This window comes from Nymphaea colorata, chromosome 7 (assembly GCF_008831285.2).
Source record: "Nymphaea colorata isolate Beijing-Zhang1983 chromosome 7, ASM883128v2, whole genome shotgun sequence".
NCBI classification, from domain to species: domain Eukaryota; kingdom Viridiplantae; phylum Streptophyta; class Magnoliopsida; order Nymphaeales; family Nymphaeaceae; genus Nymphaea; species Nymphaea colorata.
Window position 1 is genome coordinate 6,251,751 of NC_045144.1, and position 18,835 is coordinate 6,270,585.

General features: G+C 40.1%; 1 protein-coding gene and 1 pseudogene across 1 annotated transcript; both read right to left on the minus strand.

Moving 5' to 3' along the window:
• Window positions 1-502: 502 nt before the first annotated feature.
• Window positions 503-2,834, minus strand: LOC116256966 (flavonoid 3'-monooxygenase-like). Its single transcript, XM_031633522.2, has 2 exons — window positions 1,672-2,834; window positions 503-1,263 (listed from the first exon to the last, which is right to left on the minus strand). Exons 1-2 carry the CDS (start codon window positions 2,566-2,568, stop codon window positions 622-624), a joined length of 1,539 nt encoding a protein of 512 aa, XP_031489382.1. The 5' UTR covers window positions 2,569-2,834; the 3' UTR covers window positions 503-621.
• A 7,109-nt stretch (window positions 2,835-9,943) lies between these two features.
• On the minus strand, window positions 9,944-18,428 carry LOC116257701 (flavonoid 3'-monooxygenase-like; annotated as a pseudogene).
• Between the last annotated feature and the right edge of the window lie 407 nt (window positions 18,429-18,835).

An 18,835-nucleotide genomic window follows, 5' to 3' on the forward strand; every position in this document is an offset into this window, starting at 1 on the left:
CTCTAAATGTCACTATAAAAAAAAAATAAAAAAGAGCAACACTAATGGGCTGGTGAAAGTTCGGTAGTTTGTTTGATTTTCATGGCACTTCTCATCTTGAATGCAAATGGTGGACGCACGACACTTTGTATCAATGTATCAATATCAATGTATCAATGTATGTGATGTGTCTCCTCCAAGCCTCAAAATAGCGTTGAACCCCGGGATAGGGGAAATGAAAAGGGTCTTCATCCTTTTCCGAGTACCTCTCACAAGAACACAAAGGAAACAAGTTGGCATTAATTGTATGTAGCACAGAATTAACAAAATCATTAATAGTTTATACAAGGATGTTGATCACACAGTGTATATGCATTTTTTTTATTACTTTAAGTTCGTGCTACTAATTAACACGTCATAGTTTAATAGTTTAAGATAGGGAGATTGGTCGTAGCTGCACGTTAGTTTGGTTTACCTTTTGCCAACTTCTTGAAAGAATACAAATATTCTGCAATTAGCATTGGATATAAACGATACAGATTCGTCTAGCCAAACATAGGCCGGTGAGCCTGTAGCCCACACTTTGCATTATTTGAATTTAAACACCATGTTCATAGCTCAAAACCAGACCATGTGTGTGAGCTAAGCAAGGTAAGCGCTTGGGGCAAGCCTAGGCTTAGGGTGTATCTTGAGGGGCACTGCCCTTTGCAAAGTAATTCCGTAAGCCTCATCCATATTTAATTTCTCTGGAAGTTGACCGGCTGGCAGCTCCCAGCCGAACCCATGGACCAAAGCTGCAACCATCAGTTGCACCATCCTTATGCCCATACTCATGCCGGGGCAAATTCTCCGGCCTGCCCCGAATGGTATCACTTCGAAGTCATTCCCTCTTACATCTATGTGCTCATACTTGGATCCAGGCATGAACCTCTCTGGCTGGAACTCCAGTGGATCGGTCCAGATGCTGGGGTCCCGACTGATTGCCCAGACGTTGACTAAGAGGCGCGCACCCTTGGGGATGTGGTAGCCAGCAACCTGGCAGCTCTCGCTAGCAATGTGCGGGAGGGAGAGTGGCGTCGCCGGGTGTAGGCGGAATGTCTCCTTGACAATTGCCTGCAGATATGTCAAGTTTGGTATATCTGATTCCTTGACCAGCCGATCCCGACCGACAACTGAATCAAGTTCGGCCTGAACTTTCTTTTGGATGCAGGGCTGCCGGATCAGCTCGGCAATTGCCCATTCTACCGTGCTTGTTGAAGTGTCGGTACCAGCTGTGAACAGATCCTGCATTTGTAACGACATATTTTAAGACACTTGATTAAGCATTGACTGAAATGAAAGATAGAACTTGCTTTTATTGTAATGAAGTTGGAGAAAAATTTAATGGGTGATCCTTATGAAATTGTAAAAAATAAAGTACCCAAGCAGGTTGCGTGCACACCAATGATCAAAAATGTGTTCCATGAAGCAACGAAGGAAACTTTTAAAAAGGATAAAAGGAATCATAAAAAATATTTAAAGTTTAAAGTGCACGTTACCTTTATAAAAATATACAAAAATACCTCTACCCTTAATCTTTTTTTTAAATGTATATTTCTTGTGTGCACAGAGTCTAAAAAGTCATATAATTCATATAAAGATCAGGTCTAAAAAATTCATATAAATCAAAAGAGGACAGAAAGAGAAAGAGACAAATAACAAGGCTTTAATATCAGTATCCGTCAGCTTGACATCCAGGCCATCCAGACCGACGGGATCGTCCTTCAGACGCAGAAGAACGCTGAGAACGTCGCCCTGCCCTCTGGCGCCGGAGGAGCACGTGTGCTCATCCACAATCCTCTGCAAGAAGCCATCGAGCCTCCGGTGCAGCGCCTTCATCTTCTTGGCCACACCCATGAGGTCCATCCAGTCCAGCGACGGCACAAAGTCCCCTATGTTAAACACCCCCGCCAGTTGCATCACCTCCAGCACCATCCCCCTGAACTCTCCGGCATCCTCTTCACCCTCCAACACCCTCCTCCCTATCAGCACCTTCCCCAGTGCGTTGGTCATGCACACGCTCAGCGCCTCCCCCACCTCGACGCTCTTCCCAGCCTTGCCGTCCCGTGCCAGCAACGCCGCCAGGATCTCCACCTCCTTCTCCCTAACGTGCCGGAACTCGTCGAGCACATTGTTGGAGAAGAGGTGGACAGCACAGATCTTCCGCAGGCTCCGCCACTTCGGCCCGTAATCCGCCCACACCATGTCATGCGAGTCGTATGCCATGTGCTTCGCCGCCGCGTTCAGCGGCCGCGACAAGAAGTTGGCGTCGTTGTGCTTCAGGAACTCACGTGCCGCCGACGCCGAGCACGTGGCGACTACCGTAGTGGTGCCGAGGCGGAGGGAGAGGATGGGGCCGTAGCGCTTAGCGAGCTCGGCGATGGAGTGGTGAGGCATAGCGCCGAGGGCCAGGAGGCTGCCGATCAGGGGCCAGCCGGTAGGTCCTGGCGGCAGTTGGCTGTTCCGCCACCGAAAGTACCATACCACCGCCCATAGGGCAGCAAGGAGCGCGACGAGATGGAGAGGACCGGCAATTAAATTGCCTATCATGTTCGAAAATCGGAGGGCCCAGGATCTCAAGGCTTGTCATGGACAGCTGCAAGTTTGGTTTGGGAAACTTTTATAGGTTAAGGTTAGCAGAAACGACGTCTTTTTCTCAATATATTACGAACTTACCGCTCACCATATCTTTTTGAGAGAGAGAGAGGGGGGGAATAATTTGTTGTGTACATTAAGACTTATGAATCTATTATTCAAGATTGGCTAGATTATTGTGGAGATAAAGGAGAGGGATATATATATATAAAGCGAATGATAATGAGAGGAAGCTATTATAATGAAAATCAAAGATGTTAAGGGTACTATTGGAAACAGTGTTTGATTTTTTCCTTTCCTTTCAGCTAAACAAGCATAACCGGTGACATTTTCTTTTATTTCCTTTCATTTTCATCCAAACAATCTTTTGTAATAGTTTGTTTCTCTTCATTTCTTTCTCTTTATTTTCCTTTTCTTTCTTTCATTTTCTTTTACATTTAATAAAATCATTTCATTTCCTTCCATCTAAACATAGCCTCACAGCATGGGCGTGCCCACCGGCAACAGCTATGGAGGAGCTGCCGAGCCTCCCCTTGAGGAGAAGATGAGAAAGAGAAGATGTGAGAGAGAGAGGGCGGAAAATATGGGCCAACATCCAATGGACCAGGATTGATGTCTTTAGGTGTCACTAAAAACTGAGTGTCATCATTCAATATATATATATATATATATATATATATATATGAAGAAAATTCAAGACTAAGTGAAAGTTCAGTTGTCTGTTTGATTCTCATGTCTCTACTCATTTGGAATGCAGATGGTGGATACAGGCTGACATTAATTGTTCAATGAACTCATATGGCTCAGGACTAACAAATCTAATAATAGCGATATGAATTGGTTTTATTACTTTAAGTTTGTGCCACTAATTAAGCAACACGTGACAGGTTAATAGTGTAGGATCGAGAAATTGGTCATAGCTGCGCGTCAGTTTGGCTTACCTTCTGCCAACTCTTTGATAAAGAATACAAATATTCCACAATTAGCATTGGTAATGAACAATACATATGTACTCTGATTTGAATATCTTTTGCTGATGGAGAGAAAAATTTTCCTAAAAACTATAAAGGAGAATATATATATATATATATATATATGTGTGTGTGTGTGTGTACCTGCCTAAGAGGAATTTTAATTTATGCCGAAAAAAGCTTAAAATAATTGTTCAAAAAAATAAAAAATATAAGAAAATTAAAACGATAAACTGGAAGAGTCATTGTATACGTAATCCATTCATCTCAAAATGATAACTCGGGGCAATATTTGACACTGCTCTCAATATGTGATTGTATCAGCGACCCTAATTTCTAATTGGCCACATTCAAGTGTATTATTGGTTCTGCATGCATAATTTCTCACTACATAAATTAATTCCATTATAAATGCGGTCGTACCAAAATAGATTTTAAAACAATTTTCTGTCCTTTTCTTTAGTTGGTTTGGCCCAACTAAAATTGTGACTCATTGAACCCAACGTGCTGCACAAGGAGACTGCTCTGGACATAATTGTAGAGTAAACAGGAGCCTTCCTATGCCACTATTATGGTGATATTACCAATTATTGCTTTGAACAGCTGCATTTGACATTTATTTTAAAATGCTGACCTCTTTATCTCTATTTAAGACACTATAATCTCTCTCTCTCTCTCTCTCTGTTTGTTTGTGCAGGGTTCATTGCTATTGATCAGTCAGAGGATTCACACCAGGACATATCTCATTATTCATAGATTGGAATCAGCAGAATGGCTAAGTACTTCCTCCCTTTCTACTTTGCCTCTCTACCGTTCTATCTGTAGCTGCCACCACAACGATAACTTAATTTGGCCAGCTTCCTGTTAGAGTGTGAAGCCTGACCCATACTTTTGTCATTCTAGGGTATTGTCCTAATCCATGTGTTTACGAGGGTTGGTTATCCTTTGTATTCTCTATTATGAGTTGGTAAAAATTCCTGTGTGGCTGTGGACGTAGGAGAACTTTGGTCTCCAAACCAATAAAAGTCTGTGTATGTTTTCTTCTTATTCATATTTTCTTGAGACTGATCCGTTATTTTTCTATCTTTAATGGCTGCCCTTTGTTTTACAAAATCTTTCATGCAGACTGTATAAGTGTATGGTTGTGCTCACTCGTGAATACACAAATACATTATTTTCCATTCGGAAGTCTTGCCAACTCCAATTTTGCCGTCCAACTATATACCTTATATCAATCTTGCGCTTCTTTATACAAGGAGCTGATCTCTTCCATCTTGCTTTCAAACAAATATATGACCTTCTCATAACTAAGCCATGTGCATTTTTGTCACTCTTATACTTCCATACACTGAACTTGTGTCTCAAACCATAAAAATTTGAAGAAACTATATGCTCTGTACTTAGTGTCGAACTGCATTCCTACAACAGAGGCGTGCTCATTTGTCATCTTCATCTTCTCGCAATGAGACTCAATTTCTTCTTCATCGCCATTTGATGATATAGAAATGACATGCATTGTATATTACCACTAGATAAAGTCCATTTGCTTGACTCATTCTCTTCTTCATTGCCATTCGATGATGTAGATATTACATACATTGTGTCATTTGCAATGAATAAAGCTCGTTTATCAAATAACATTGAATGTTGTTTCATACACATTACCTTATACGTCAACTCTATCACACAATCGTTAGCTTGGACATATTATCTCAGACACACTGACTCACACACATTACCTGAAATATTATCTCATGCAGTCATTATCTCACGTAAACTATCTCACACATGTACATCATACACATTATCTCAGACATTAACTAATAAGATAGTGCACTAGTGAACAACAAGGTGCACAGTGGAAGCCATATTATATGACATAGTATTAGTTGTATAGAACAGCGTGAAGGCCATATCATATGACAACACATTGTACTTGTTGCCTTCATATTTTCTTCCTTTTCGTGCTCTGTCTTCACCTTCAAATCCACTGCAAGTGCTTGTTCGATTTCTTCAAACACCCATCCATCGGAAAAAAAAACTCTGCAAAAGTCATTGCTTTTGTCATCTAGTAGAAACAAATAAGAAAGCACAACAACATCATTATGAACTCAACGTCCATTCCTTTTGATGACATTCTCATCATTTCTACTTCGTGACCAAGCTTTCTTCATTTATAACCACCTTTCTCCTTTGTTCCTTTAATGGGAACCTCTCTCTTTTTTTTAGTTCTTGCATATCGTCCTCCATGGTAGGAAGGAATGCATGTTGTGTCTGTGGTATGATAAGACATTCAAGTAAATATGCACCTTGTATCTTCTCTGTATTGAAACTTCATATATAAGTTGCAAGATCAACCCCCCACCCCTGGGTGTACACTCATTGTGCGCACAGGGTGGTGCGTAGAACTTGTTTTAGTTTCTAATTCTGTAGGAGCCAAGGATGGATGATAAAGAGTGTAAAGGGCTAAGTGCAGAAGAATGTCTTCATCCTAGGTTACGTCTACACACAAGAGTGTGGCAAACCTTAAATATGTACGTTACCTGTTGGAGGTTGTCTTTAATCTTTCCACACATGGAACATGAACTAGGAGAAAATAAACCCACAAAGGTAGGGGTGATTCCTTTCGCACATCTTGTCTATTGCACTCTGCTATTAAAGGGGGTTCTCCTTAATATAGTAAATGGGGAGCTAGAGTTAATCCTTTTAGTGTGATGTTATTCCGTAGAGTGATCTTAAAAAGAAAGAAACCGGTCTGGCTTGAATAGTCAAGTTGTTAAAAGCTCTAAATACTCTCACTCTCCTTCTCTTTCTCTCTCTTCATCCCTCTCTCTATGTAATAACAAATTTTGAAAAGTTTTGCATCATATGTAAGATTGTGAAGAACCTTAAAAAACTTATAAGGAGTTGTTAAGTGATTGGTGGTCCTAGTTCCTAACCATCTTAGTTTGGAATTGAAACTACTATGGGGAAAGTTGGGATCCACCATATTGGAATCTCGAGCCTGATGTAAAAGTAGACCAAATTACAATAGTGGCATTAGAGTTAGCTCAGCACGTTAGGAGGGTGGCTTATAATGCCCCATTTTGAAAAGTTTAATGTGGTATCTAAGAATATGAAGAATCTTAGAGGACTTATAAAAGAAGTTGTTAAGTGGTTTGTTGTCCTAGTTCTTAATCTTTTTTAGTTGAAAGTGAGACCACTAGGGATGGGTTGGAATTCGTTAGACAAAGGGCTCGAGCACTATGCAAGACTAGGCTGTGTTGTTACAACCTCTACCAAAGGTGTGTAGCATACCTAGTTGGATAAAAGACATATATGGTGTGTCTCTTGTTCGAATTTTGTAGAAGTTATTCTTTAAACATTGAGAGTTGGGTTGGGAGCTTTTGTTGTTGGTCTCTTTTCTCTCTCTTTATCTCTCTTGTGGGTGTCTTCTCATGACTTTTTTCGGACAAATTGTGCTTGCTAAACCATAGACCATAGATAAGCCTTACTTATGCAAGTTTAATTTGCAGAAAGAAAAGAAAATTATGAAAGAAAAGGTAGGTTTCATTAAAGAAAAACCAGATGATTGGGAGAACGATTTCAACGCCACACAGCACAAAGTCTTGTATTTTTTCTTTTTCAAATTTTTGGCGTAGCTAGGGAGTTTAGACGAGGAAGTTGGCATGGCAGTTCCTCAGTTCTTTAACTTCTGCCAATACGAAGCCCAACTTTAGGAAGTTTTCAAAAAATTATTATCTTGATTATGTTAATTTGAGTTATTGATCATTAATTCCCCTCCAATATGGTATTAAACAGTCTTGTCAATATAATAACTTTGGAAAATAATTTTCTTAAATAAGTTAGTTCAGGTTCACTACTTTTAAATGAAAAGAAAATAAGCAGCATTCTGCTTTTGTGTAACCTAGGGGGATAGAAGGAAGGGCAGCAGACTTCGACCTTCTTGTTGGGTGGTAGGATGAAATACTCATTATTAAAAGTAAGATATATAACCTTCAGCAGGTTGTTTCCTAAAAAATAAGCTATAGATATGGGAAAGTACAAGTATGCTAGCAGCGAACCTAACACATAGGTCATAAGCAAAACGTCATGGTTCCACACCGATACAGACACTTGGCATGGAACACAACTCTATAGTTTCCTTCCTGCAACCAAAATGAAATCGATCAAGATAAAATGAAAAATAGGTGGAAGGGAAAGGCAAAGAAGTTTTTCCTTCTATGTTAATGTGGTGTAACATGCAAAGAGATTCTTGATCACAAGTTTGATGTGTCGCAAACAGTTGCCCCACTCAAAAATAATAATGTTAAGGAATGCGAGATTTTCCTAGTTGCTTGCGACATTAAAATTAATTCTTCATAGAAAGTTGTGAGATCTTTGTATATAAGAAAAAAAATGTTGAAACATTTTCTCTTGATTTTACTTTGAAGATTGTTTGCGATCTATAGGAACATAATAAGTACATGAAAAAGTAAGACTGACGAGAAACAGTCTGGCATTAATATGATTGACAAAACTAATAGTTTATACAGGCTGGCGATCATGCGCTGCATATGATTTTTTTGTTAGTTTAAGTTCGTACCACTAATTAGACAACAGGTGATATTTTAATAGCTTATGAAAGACAGATCGGTCATATCTGCAGGTTAGTTTGACTTAGCTTTTGCCAACTCTGTGATAAATAAGAAAAATATTAAATATTCCGTAACTAGCATTGGTAATGAATTAATACATATAGTGTCTCTGATAAGATAAATATGTTTTGCCGATGGTCAGGAAAAATTTCAGATATATATATATATATATATATATATATATATGAATTGAAAAGATTCCACACCATGAGGTCAGGGTTGAAAACCAGACCCATCCAATTTTTACTAAAAAAAATTAAATAAAATACAAACGTCCTAATATAGTTATAAAGACTTTCAAGATAAAACATGCTTTAATTCGAGTCCTTTTATGAAAAATGTGTATTTTTTTTATAAAAAAAGTTGGTGCTATGGCAGCCGTTCATTTTTGTTCATTATTAAACTTCAAAAAAGTCAGTTTAATAAATGTTTTCCATCAACCAATTTTTGGGATTATGTCAATAAGGTTGGATTGTAAGAAAAACACTTTTATTTATCACATTTAAGCCATCTGGTTTTTGTTTCACGATTAATGGTCTAATATTCGAAATTTTAGACTTTAAGCGACTCCTATAAGTAAATAACAAATAATAAATGAGGTATCAATATATAAATAAGGCAATTATTGGGACTGGTGTATGCAATTGCCCACACTTGCCTGCAGGTGCCTCCCCTACCAACCAGCCACAGGGTTTTTAATAACCTTGAGGGATGACTAAGACTCTTCACCCAAGTGTGGTTTCCTAGTGTAATAATTGGATCCAGAAAATCTTGTTTAGCTCATTCCTTATATTGAATTGGAAGGATTCTGGTGATCCCTTGTAGTTCTAATTAATTGAAAAACAAAGGGCTTGAGGGAAATAGCACACCTGGGCAGGCCAGTGGCTGGCAAGCAGAGACATGCCATTAGCAGGGCCAGGGGTAATGTTATTCAGGTGAGCCACAAAGTCTCTCTTCCTCAGGTGGTTTCCATAAGTAAAAGGAAAAAAAAAAGTTAATTGAAAAACAAAACAAAAAAATTCAGTTGGGTTGCCCATGTATATACACAAACTACTAAAATACATTGTTCAGTGGAGCAAAATCAGAAAAGAGTGATACTGTTCTTAGGTGCGACTTGTTTGTTGCATCAGAAAATGTAGTTCTGCGCAGTGACTGGACTTCAGTGGCATGTTGGCAATCATGTCAGCGTACCTGCATTTTCATTAGTGCAAAGCTTATATATATATATATATATATATATATATATATATATATATATATATATATGTTTTACGAATTCTTTTAAATCTTTAACGAAAATTCATGAAACAAGTAATAAAGTGTTTCATTTGCCAAAAAAGCCTTAAAAGATTAGAAGAGATGATCAATTAATCTTTTTTTAACGTTGAAAAAAGATGTGAGCCATGGCACTTTTCAGCTTCCCTTTGCTGTGCATCATCGAACCTCTTGCAGAGACTAAGATTATCACTCCATATTGTGAAATTGATTAATAGCACTTGAGTTTGGGGGGTTTTAGCCTTATATAACCAGACTGATCAGTATTGGACATGCTTTGAGTTTAAAACGATGGAAAATTGTCACACACACACACACACACATATATATATATATATATATATATATATATATATATATATATATATATATATATATATATATAGCGAGAGAGAGAGAGAGAGAGAGAGAGAGAGAGAGAGAGAGAGAGAGAGAGAAGGTTTGCCAATAGTCCCATTGATATCTCACACATCTTCCACTGGATGCAAGAGATTTCAGCTTGGTAGAGACAGGAGCGGTGCGGTCTAGCCAAACATAAGCCCGTGAGCCTGAACCCCAGACTCTGCATTATTCGAATGTAAACATCATATTCGTACCTCAAAACCAGATGTGTGTGAGCTAAGCAAGGTAAGTGCTTGGGGCAAGCCTGAGCCTAGGGTGGATCTTGAGGGGCACCACCCTTTGCAAAGAAATTCCGTAAGCCTCATCCATATTTAATTTCTCCGGAACTTGACCGACTGGCAGCTCCCACCTGAACCCATGGACCAAGGTCGCAACCATCAGCTGAACCATCCTTATGCCCATGCTCATGCCGGGGCAAATTCTCCGTCCTGCCCCAAATGGTATCACTTCGAAGTCATTCCCCCTTACATCTATGTGCACATACTTGGATCCAGGCATGAACCTATCCGGCTGGAACTCCAGTGGGTCGGTCCATATGCCCAGGTCCCGGCTGATAGCCCAGATGTTGACCAAGAGGCGCGCACCCTTTGGGGATGTGGTAGCCGGCAACTTGGCAGCTCTCGCTGGCAATGCGCGGGAGGGAGAGCGGTGTAGCTGGGTGTAGGCGGAATGTCTCCTTGACAATTGCCTGCAGATATATCAAATTTGGTATGTCCGATTCCTTGACCAGCCGGTGCCGGCCAACGATGGAATCAATTTCGGCCTGAACTTTTTTTTTGGATGTGGGGGTGCCGGATCAGCTCGGCAATTGCCCATTCCACCGTGCTTGTGGAAGTATCTGTACCAGCTGCCAACAAATCCTGCATTTGCAAACACCTTATTTTAAATGCAAACACCTTATTTTAAAATCCCTTGAAGCGCTGAATGCAATGAAAGATAGAACTTGCGTTTACTGTAATAAAATGGAGAAAATTTTAATGTGTTAATCTTCTACCGCAAGCTGGTTACGTGCACATCAATGGTCAAATGTTTCGATGAAGTGCAACACGAAATTTTTAAAGTTTAAAAAGGAATCATAAAAAATATTAAAAGCTTAAAATATACACACATTTATAAGAAATTTAAAAAATAGCTCTACTCCTTTCTATCTTTTAAATGCATATTTGCGTGCACATAGCTTTGCACGAAAATGGATTCGAGAAAGAGCACGTATAAACAATGCCTGTAAATCATGTAAATCAAAAGAGAAGGAGCGAGAAAGAGAGAGAGACAGTCAGCAAGGCTTTAATATTAGTATCCGTCAGCTTGCCATCCAGAGCGATGGGATCGTCCTTCAGCCGCAGAAGAACGCTGAGAACGTCGCCCTGTCCTCCGGCGCCGGAGGAGCGCCCGTGCTCTTCCAAAATCCTCTGCATGAAGCCGTCGAGCCTCCGGTGCAGCGCCTTCATCTTCTTAGCCACACCCATGAGGTCCATCCAGTCCAGCGAAGGCACAAAGTCCCCTATGTTGAACACTCCCCCCAGCTGCATTAACTCCAACACCATCCCCCTGAACTCTCCGGCGCCCTCCCCACCCTCGAACACCCTCCTCCCTATGAGCACCTTCCCCAGCGCGTTCGCCGTGCAAACGTTCAGCGCCTCCCCCACGCCAACGTTCTCCCCAGCCTCGCCGGCCCGCGCCAGCGACGCTGCCAAGATCCCCAGCTCCTTCTCCCTGACGTGCCGCAAGTCGTCGAGCGCCTTGTTGGAGAAGAGGTGCACGGCGCAGATCTTCCGTAGGCTCCGCCACTTCGGCCCGTACTCCGCCCACACCATACCTTGCGAGTAGTACGCGATGTGCTTTGCCCCTGCGTTCGGCGGCGGCGACGAAAAGTTTATTGGAAAAGTTTATTGGATAGGATATCTCGTAACTGCATACCAGTTAAGAGATTATGCTCATCCTTTTGCTGAAATCTCTCCTCCACCCAAACCACTGCTGGGTTGAGGAGAAAACCTAAGGGGCTGGCCTATTTAAGCTCAGCAACTCTAGGTGATAACCCTTTGAGAAGCCCCTTAAAAGGAAACCCCTTAATCAAATTCTTCTTTTCCTTTTCTTGTCTTGGTGCTTTTTACAGAGGTGACCGTTCGTGGCTGCAGCACTTGGGTGTGGACGATCTTTCGCTGCCTTCACTTCAACAGTGGTATCAGAGCTTGCTTTATCGAACACCAGTAAGTGATTTCGACCACTGTGGTGCCTGTGCCTGTGAGATTATACTACGGTGAAGCATGTGTCTCGTCTGTGCTTTATGTGTGAATCATGTTGTGATCTCTTTACTGAAAATAAAGCATGCTAGACTAAACTGAGTTCAAGCATGAAGCATGATAGTATTGATTGGGTATGGAATCCTCTATTCTATATACTATGTTGTTTGTCTTCTCTGTGTCTGCGAGAGACTGAGACAATGACTAAGCCTAATGGCTTTTACCAGACCCTCGTAGAGGATCTGTCCACAAAGAACTCCACTACTTGAATAACTTTTATTACCCACGTCTCTGACAAACGGTAACACAGGAGGCTGAGACTGCTCTGCTCGATATTCAACAAAGCCAAAAATAAATAAATTAAGAAGAAGGAGGAAAGTGAAACGTAGCACCTTTGCTCTTGTTTGAGAAACTTACCCAACGACTACTTGGAAAAGAGCCGGGATTCTCCCGTATGTCAAAACCGGAGGAACAGTTACCTTTTTTTTCTTTTTTCCTTTCTTGAACTCGACCCATTTGCTGCTGCCGTCTCCACCGACGAGCAACAGCAGTCGACCGATGAACTGGGAAACAGTCGTCTCCCTCGTGTGAATGTGAAGATCTCCTCTCGCTGAGAGCAGAGAGGCAACCTGGGTAAAAGGAAAGATGACGTCTGACGCTTTGCAAATCTCCTCCCGTTGTTTCTCTGTAGTCTGCCTGTTCACCTTAGTCTCAGCGAAAGCAGAGACTGTGAAAGCCGTATGCATTGAGCTTCTGGTTTTGGGAAGGTTATCTTCTTCACAGAAATGAGAAACCACCACAGAGGCGGCTGAAACGCCGTGCACTGGAAATAGAGGAGGATGGGCTCCTCTCGGTGGCGGTGGTTGAAGGAGCAGTTGTAAGACGCGGGTGGCGGAACCCTTGGCTAGGGTTTCGCCAGAGAAAAATCGGTCGGTCGCTCGGTGAGGAGAGAGACGACGAAAGAGAAAATGAGAGAAAACGGGTAAAAATTGGTATTTATAGTCAAAATTAGAAAATTACAAGAATAGTCCATAATTTATGCACTATTTCAAGAAAGGGTGTTACATTTCTCAGAAATTAAAGCCGCAACATGTTTTGCTAAAAATTTTCAAAAAGAGGCTCGCGAAAGTTGTTTTTCAATAGAAACCGGGAACTTTATAAGAAATTACTTTTGGGAATCCTCAGGGTTAATGAAATTAGCAAAAGAGGGTTTCAGAAAATTAGTTGCAAATTTAGTATAAGGCTGTGCATTTATGCAAAATTATGGAAAGCACCCTTTAACTTAATAAAAGTAGAGAAAGAGGGTTCTGAGATAAAATTCTGAAAAGAGATGTGCATGTTTTCATTTAAAGTCTTCTTGTTTTAATATTCTTTTAGAATATTATGAAATTTCTTGATGTGATATTCATTGTGATATATTTTTCCCTTTCTTAATTGTTCCTTACTTGTCATACGAAATTAATTTAGAAATGACATCAAGAGTGGGAGCTTCAGAATTAGCTAAGACTGAGAAATTGAATGGGACAAATTTCCATGCATGGAAGCATAGGATAATGTTGGCCTTGACTTTGGAAAGACTCATTTATGTGATCAACGAGCATTTTCCTACTTTAGGAGAAAAACCCAAAAAGGCGTATGAGTCATTTACTTCTGATGATCTAATGGCTAAAACTATCATGTTAGCATTCATGATAGATGATCAAATTAGAGTCTTTGAGGATTGTCTAACTGCCAAAGATATGTTTGATACTATCGCTTCTAAATACAATACCATGACTGCGATGCACATACAGTTACTGCAAGAACAATACAATTTCTATAGGATAAAAGAGTCAGATAATGTACTGGACCATGTTAATAAGATGTTGGTCATGGCTAAAGATTTAGCCGTGGTAGGGAATGTCATATCTGACAACATGCAGATCAGCACAATCCTGAACAGCCTACCTTCTTCTTGGGATATGGCAGTTACTGCTTTGAGTGTTCAATTTGATACTCTTACTTTAGAAAAGCTTCCTATACAGTTAGCTCTACAACAACAACGTCTGACCAAGAGAAATAGAGCAGCGTTAATGACAGTCCAGGAAAAACCTGCTGGTAGTCATGTGCCTGTAAAATCAAAACAATTAAAAAATCGAAACGATGGCAAGTTCAAGGGCAATTATGCAGGTACTAAGAAATCTCAAGGAACTGTAGTGAAATGCTACAGATGCGGAAAGCCTGGACTTATAAAGAAGAATTGCAGAACAAAATTCCCGAGTAAGAAAGACAATAATGGTCAGGGCAACTACAACAGAAGGAAGCCTCAAATGGACTCTGACAGAGAAGTCATCTGTGTTGTGTCAGAATGTCTGTTTGTAGATGGAGATCTAACTGGATGGTGGGTCGATTCCGGAGCTACTCGTCACATTGCAAAGACGAAAGAAGGAGTGATCCACATGGAAAATCTGAGTCCGGGAACCCACAGGGTCTATATGGGAAACAACTCTTATTGTGATGTCATGGGAATTGGGGCATATCGTCTAAATGTTGGGGGTACAAGTGTTGTACTTAACGAGGTTTTGTATGTCCCTTCCATGAGAAGGAATCTAGTGTCTGTTCCCGCATTGACGGGAAAAGGTTTTGAAGTACGTTTTATTCCAAGGAAAGTAACAGTGGGAAAACATGGAAGGTTCATGTTTGGTGGAAAATTTGTAAAAGAACATGGTATGTTCAAACTGAATGATATGAATGAAGCTTCAAGTTCTGCTTATTTCGATTGTGCAATGAGTGTGAACGTAAACTTATGGCATGAAAGATTAAGTCATATAAGCATCAAAAAGATACAGACTCTAGCACAACAAGGTCTAATACCTGACATAAATATAAATGATTTTGCGAAATGCGAGTCATGTGTATATGGAAAAATGACAAGGAAACCATTTCCGTCAGAAGTAATTCGGGCCACTGAATTATTAGAGATAATTCATATTGATATCTGTAGACCTTTCAGGATCCAAACTCATAGTAGCAAGTTATATTTCATAACATTTATTGACAACTTCTCAAGATTTGGTTACATATACTTGATCAGATATAAATCAAAAGCACTTGAGAAATTCAAGGAATACAAATCTGAAGTCGAGAGACAACTTGGAAGGAATATCAAAATCATAAGGTCTGATCGAGGAGGAGAATACACTTCTAGTGAATTCCTCGAATATTGCAAGGACTTTGGAATTAATAGGCAAAAGACAATGCGAAAGACACCACAACAAAATGGTGTGGCTGAGAGGTGTAACAGAACTCTCTTGAACATGGTGAGATCCATGTTGGCAGGAGCACAATTACCAAAAGTTTTTTGGGGAGAAGCTGTGTTAACAGCTATGTATACAATAAACCGAGTGCCCTGCAAAGCAGTCCCAACCACTCCTTATGAAAGATGGACTGGCGTAAAACCAGATCTGAGATATTTAAGGAGATGGGGATCTGTAGCACACGTGAAAATTCTAGATCCAAAACTGGATAAACTAGATAATAGATCAGTGAGATGTATATTTATTGGATACCCAAAAGGATCCAAGGGCTACAGATTATATCATTCATCTATGGGACTTATAGAAAGTAGAGATGTAGAGTTCATAGAAGAACTCAATAATAAAGATTATGATCCAGTGGAACATCGAAATGATACACTGGATGATCTGATTTATTCAGATGAACAGTCTGGTAATGAACCGACTGGAGGTCAGTTTGGCAATGAACCAACTGAGCAGGAATCGTCTGAGAAACAGTCAGGAAATGAACCGACTGAAAATCAGTTAGGCAATGAACCAACTGATATGAATACCTCATCATCTCAGACGTTATCAGGTCATAAAAGACCTAGAGCTTCTCCTTCATATTTAAATGATTATTATGTATATCTGGCATAGGAGCTATGCTATTTAGCAGATATTGACGAAATGTCTGACAATCTGACATATGATGAAGCAGTTAGCTCGCATGAATCGTCGGATTGGATGAATGCTATGGATAAAGAAATTGAATTCATAAAAATGAATAAAGTCTGGGAATTAGTAGATCTTCCTAATGACAGAAAACCCATTGGATGTAAATGGATACTAAGGAAGAAGTATAAAGTTGACGGATCAGTCAAAAAATTCAAAGCCAGACTAGTAGCGAAAGGTTTTTCCCAAAAGGAATGAATTGATTACTCAGAGACTTATTCGTCGGTTGCAAAGTTTGCATCAATCAGAATAATTTTAGCTATCGCGGCATTCTATGACTTGGATATTTGTCATATGGATGTAAAGACTGCTTTTCTCAATGGTGAGTTGAAAGAAACTATATATATGACTCAACCACAAGGATATGTCATCAAGGAAAAAGAAGACAAAGTGTACAAGTTGAATAAATCGTTGTATGGACTGAAACAGTCCCCTAGACAGTGGTATTTTGCTTTTTACAAAGCAATTACAAAACTTGGGTTTGTTGCAAACCAATTAGACCTCTGTGTATATGTTTGGAAAAGTGGGAGCCTTTTTTATATTCTATCAATATATGTTGATGACATATTTCTAACAGGAAATGATAACGACATGATTGTAAAAACGAAGACTTGGCTGAACAAAAACTTCGAAATGAAGGACTTGGGTGAAGCATCCTATATATTAGGAATAAAAATCACTCGAGATAGAAACTCTAGAATCCTGAGTTTAAGCTAGGAACGATATATTGATTATATCTTCAAGAAGTTTCGCATGTTAGACTGCAAACCAATTGGAACTCCTATAGCTAAAGGAGCAAACTTAAGCAGGAGTGATTGTCCTGGTGAAGGACAACAAAAATTAAATGTTTCATATGCACAAGCGGTTGGTAGTCTGATGTATTTAATGCTTTCTACCAGACCAGACATAAGTTTTCCTATCGGTCTGGTAAGTCGTTATCAAAGTAATCCTGGATGGCCTCATTGGCAAGCAGTCAAAAGAATTTTTCGGTATATTAAAGGAACAAAAGGACTGAAATTGTCTTATCAAGCAAATGAGCTAATTTTAATTGGGTATTCCGATGCAGATTTTGCAGGCTGCAAAGATGATAGTAAATCCACTTCAGGGTATGTTTTTCTCTTTGGAGGTGGGGCGATAGCCTGGTCCTGTAAGAAACAGGGATGTGTTGCTCAGCACACACAGGAAGCAGAGTATGTTGCTTGTAATGTTGCAACTACCTTTGCTGTCTGGATAAACCGGTTCTTGAAAGAATTGAAATTAAATCTTGATCATGAACATGTTCAACTATAATGTGATAATCAGGCAGCTATATCTCTTATGAAGAATGGAGCTGTTAGCTCAAAAAGTAAACATATAATGGTGAAATACCATTATGTTCATGAAATCATCGAGAAAATTGAAATCTCGGTTGATTACTTGCCTACCAATGATATGGTGGCTGATCCCTTAACTAAGGTGATATCTGAAGATTTGTTTTCAAAGCATGTAGCCCATATGGGGCTAAGATATATTTGAAAGGTTGCGAAGGAAAAAAAAAACCATTGAATAGAAAACCTTGCTGTAAACCTTGAATAAGTTTTATGTTACGATGGATAAACCAATTATGGAAAACCTAGTAACCAGATCAATGAAGAAAACCCACATATAGTGGATGCAAACTGGCGGTCTCATGGCCAAGTGGGAGATATTGGATAGTGGCCATTGAGCCCTATCCGGATATCCCGTAACTGCATAGCAGTTACGAGATTATGCTCATCCTTTTGCTGAAATCTCTCCCCCATCCAAACCGCTGCTGGGCTGAGGGGAAAACCTAAGGGGCTGGCCTATTTAAGCTCAGCAACTCTTTATTTGGGTAATCTCTCGGTGATAACCCTTTGAGAAGCCCCTTAGAAGGAAACCCCTTAATCAAATTCTTCTTCACCTTTTCTTGTCTTGTTGCTTTCTACAGAGGTGACCGTTCGTGGCTGCAGCACTTGGGTGTGGACGATCTTCCGCTGCCTTCACTTCAACAAAGTTGGCGTCGTTGTGCTTCAAGAACTCGCGCGCCGTCGACGCCGAGCACGCGGCGACCACCGTGGTGGTGCTGAGGCGGAGGGAGATGATGGGGCCGTAGTGCTTAGCGAGCGCGGCAAGAGAGTGATGAGGCATCGCGCCGAGGGCCGGAAGGCTGCCGATCAGTGGCCAGCCAGTGGGGCCAGGCGGCAGTCTGCTATCCTGCGGTCGGAAGTACCAGATCACCGCCGCTAGGGCCGCGAGGAGCGCGACGAGATGGATAGGACTGACGATTAAATTGCCTATCATGATCGAAAATCGGAATGGTCAGGATGTCCAGGCTTGTCAGGGATTATTGAAGATAGCTGCATGCTTGGTTTGGGAAACTTTTATAGAGTAAGGTTAGCAGAAATGACGTTTTCTTCTCGGGATACCACCTGACCCTTTGCCATTGTCTTCAGTCAATTGTATAATAATTGTTGTCTATATATATATATATATATATATATATATATATATATATATATATATATATATATATATATATATATATATATATATATATATAAGAGAGAGAGAGAGAGAGAGAGAGAGAGAGATTAATTTATTGTTCATAGACTTATGAACCCATTGAATAGGTAGTATTCAAGATTGGCTAGTTTATTGTAGAGAGAAGGGAAAAAGATATATATAAGATAAATGATAAAGAGAGAAAG

Excerpts from the sequence above, each read along its gene's own strand:
- LOC116256966 (XM_031633522.2), bottom strand. The coding sequence starts at position 2,568 with ATGATAGGCAATTTAATTGCCGGTCCTCTCCATCTCGTCGCGCTCCTT. Across the intron at positions 1,264-1,671 it reads ATATTAAAGCCTTGTTATTT|GATCTGTTCACAGCTGGTAC; the intron begins GTCTCTTTCTCT and ends TTACAAATGCAG.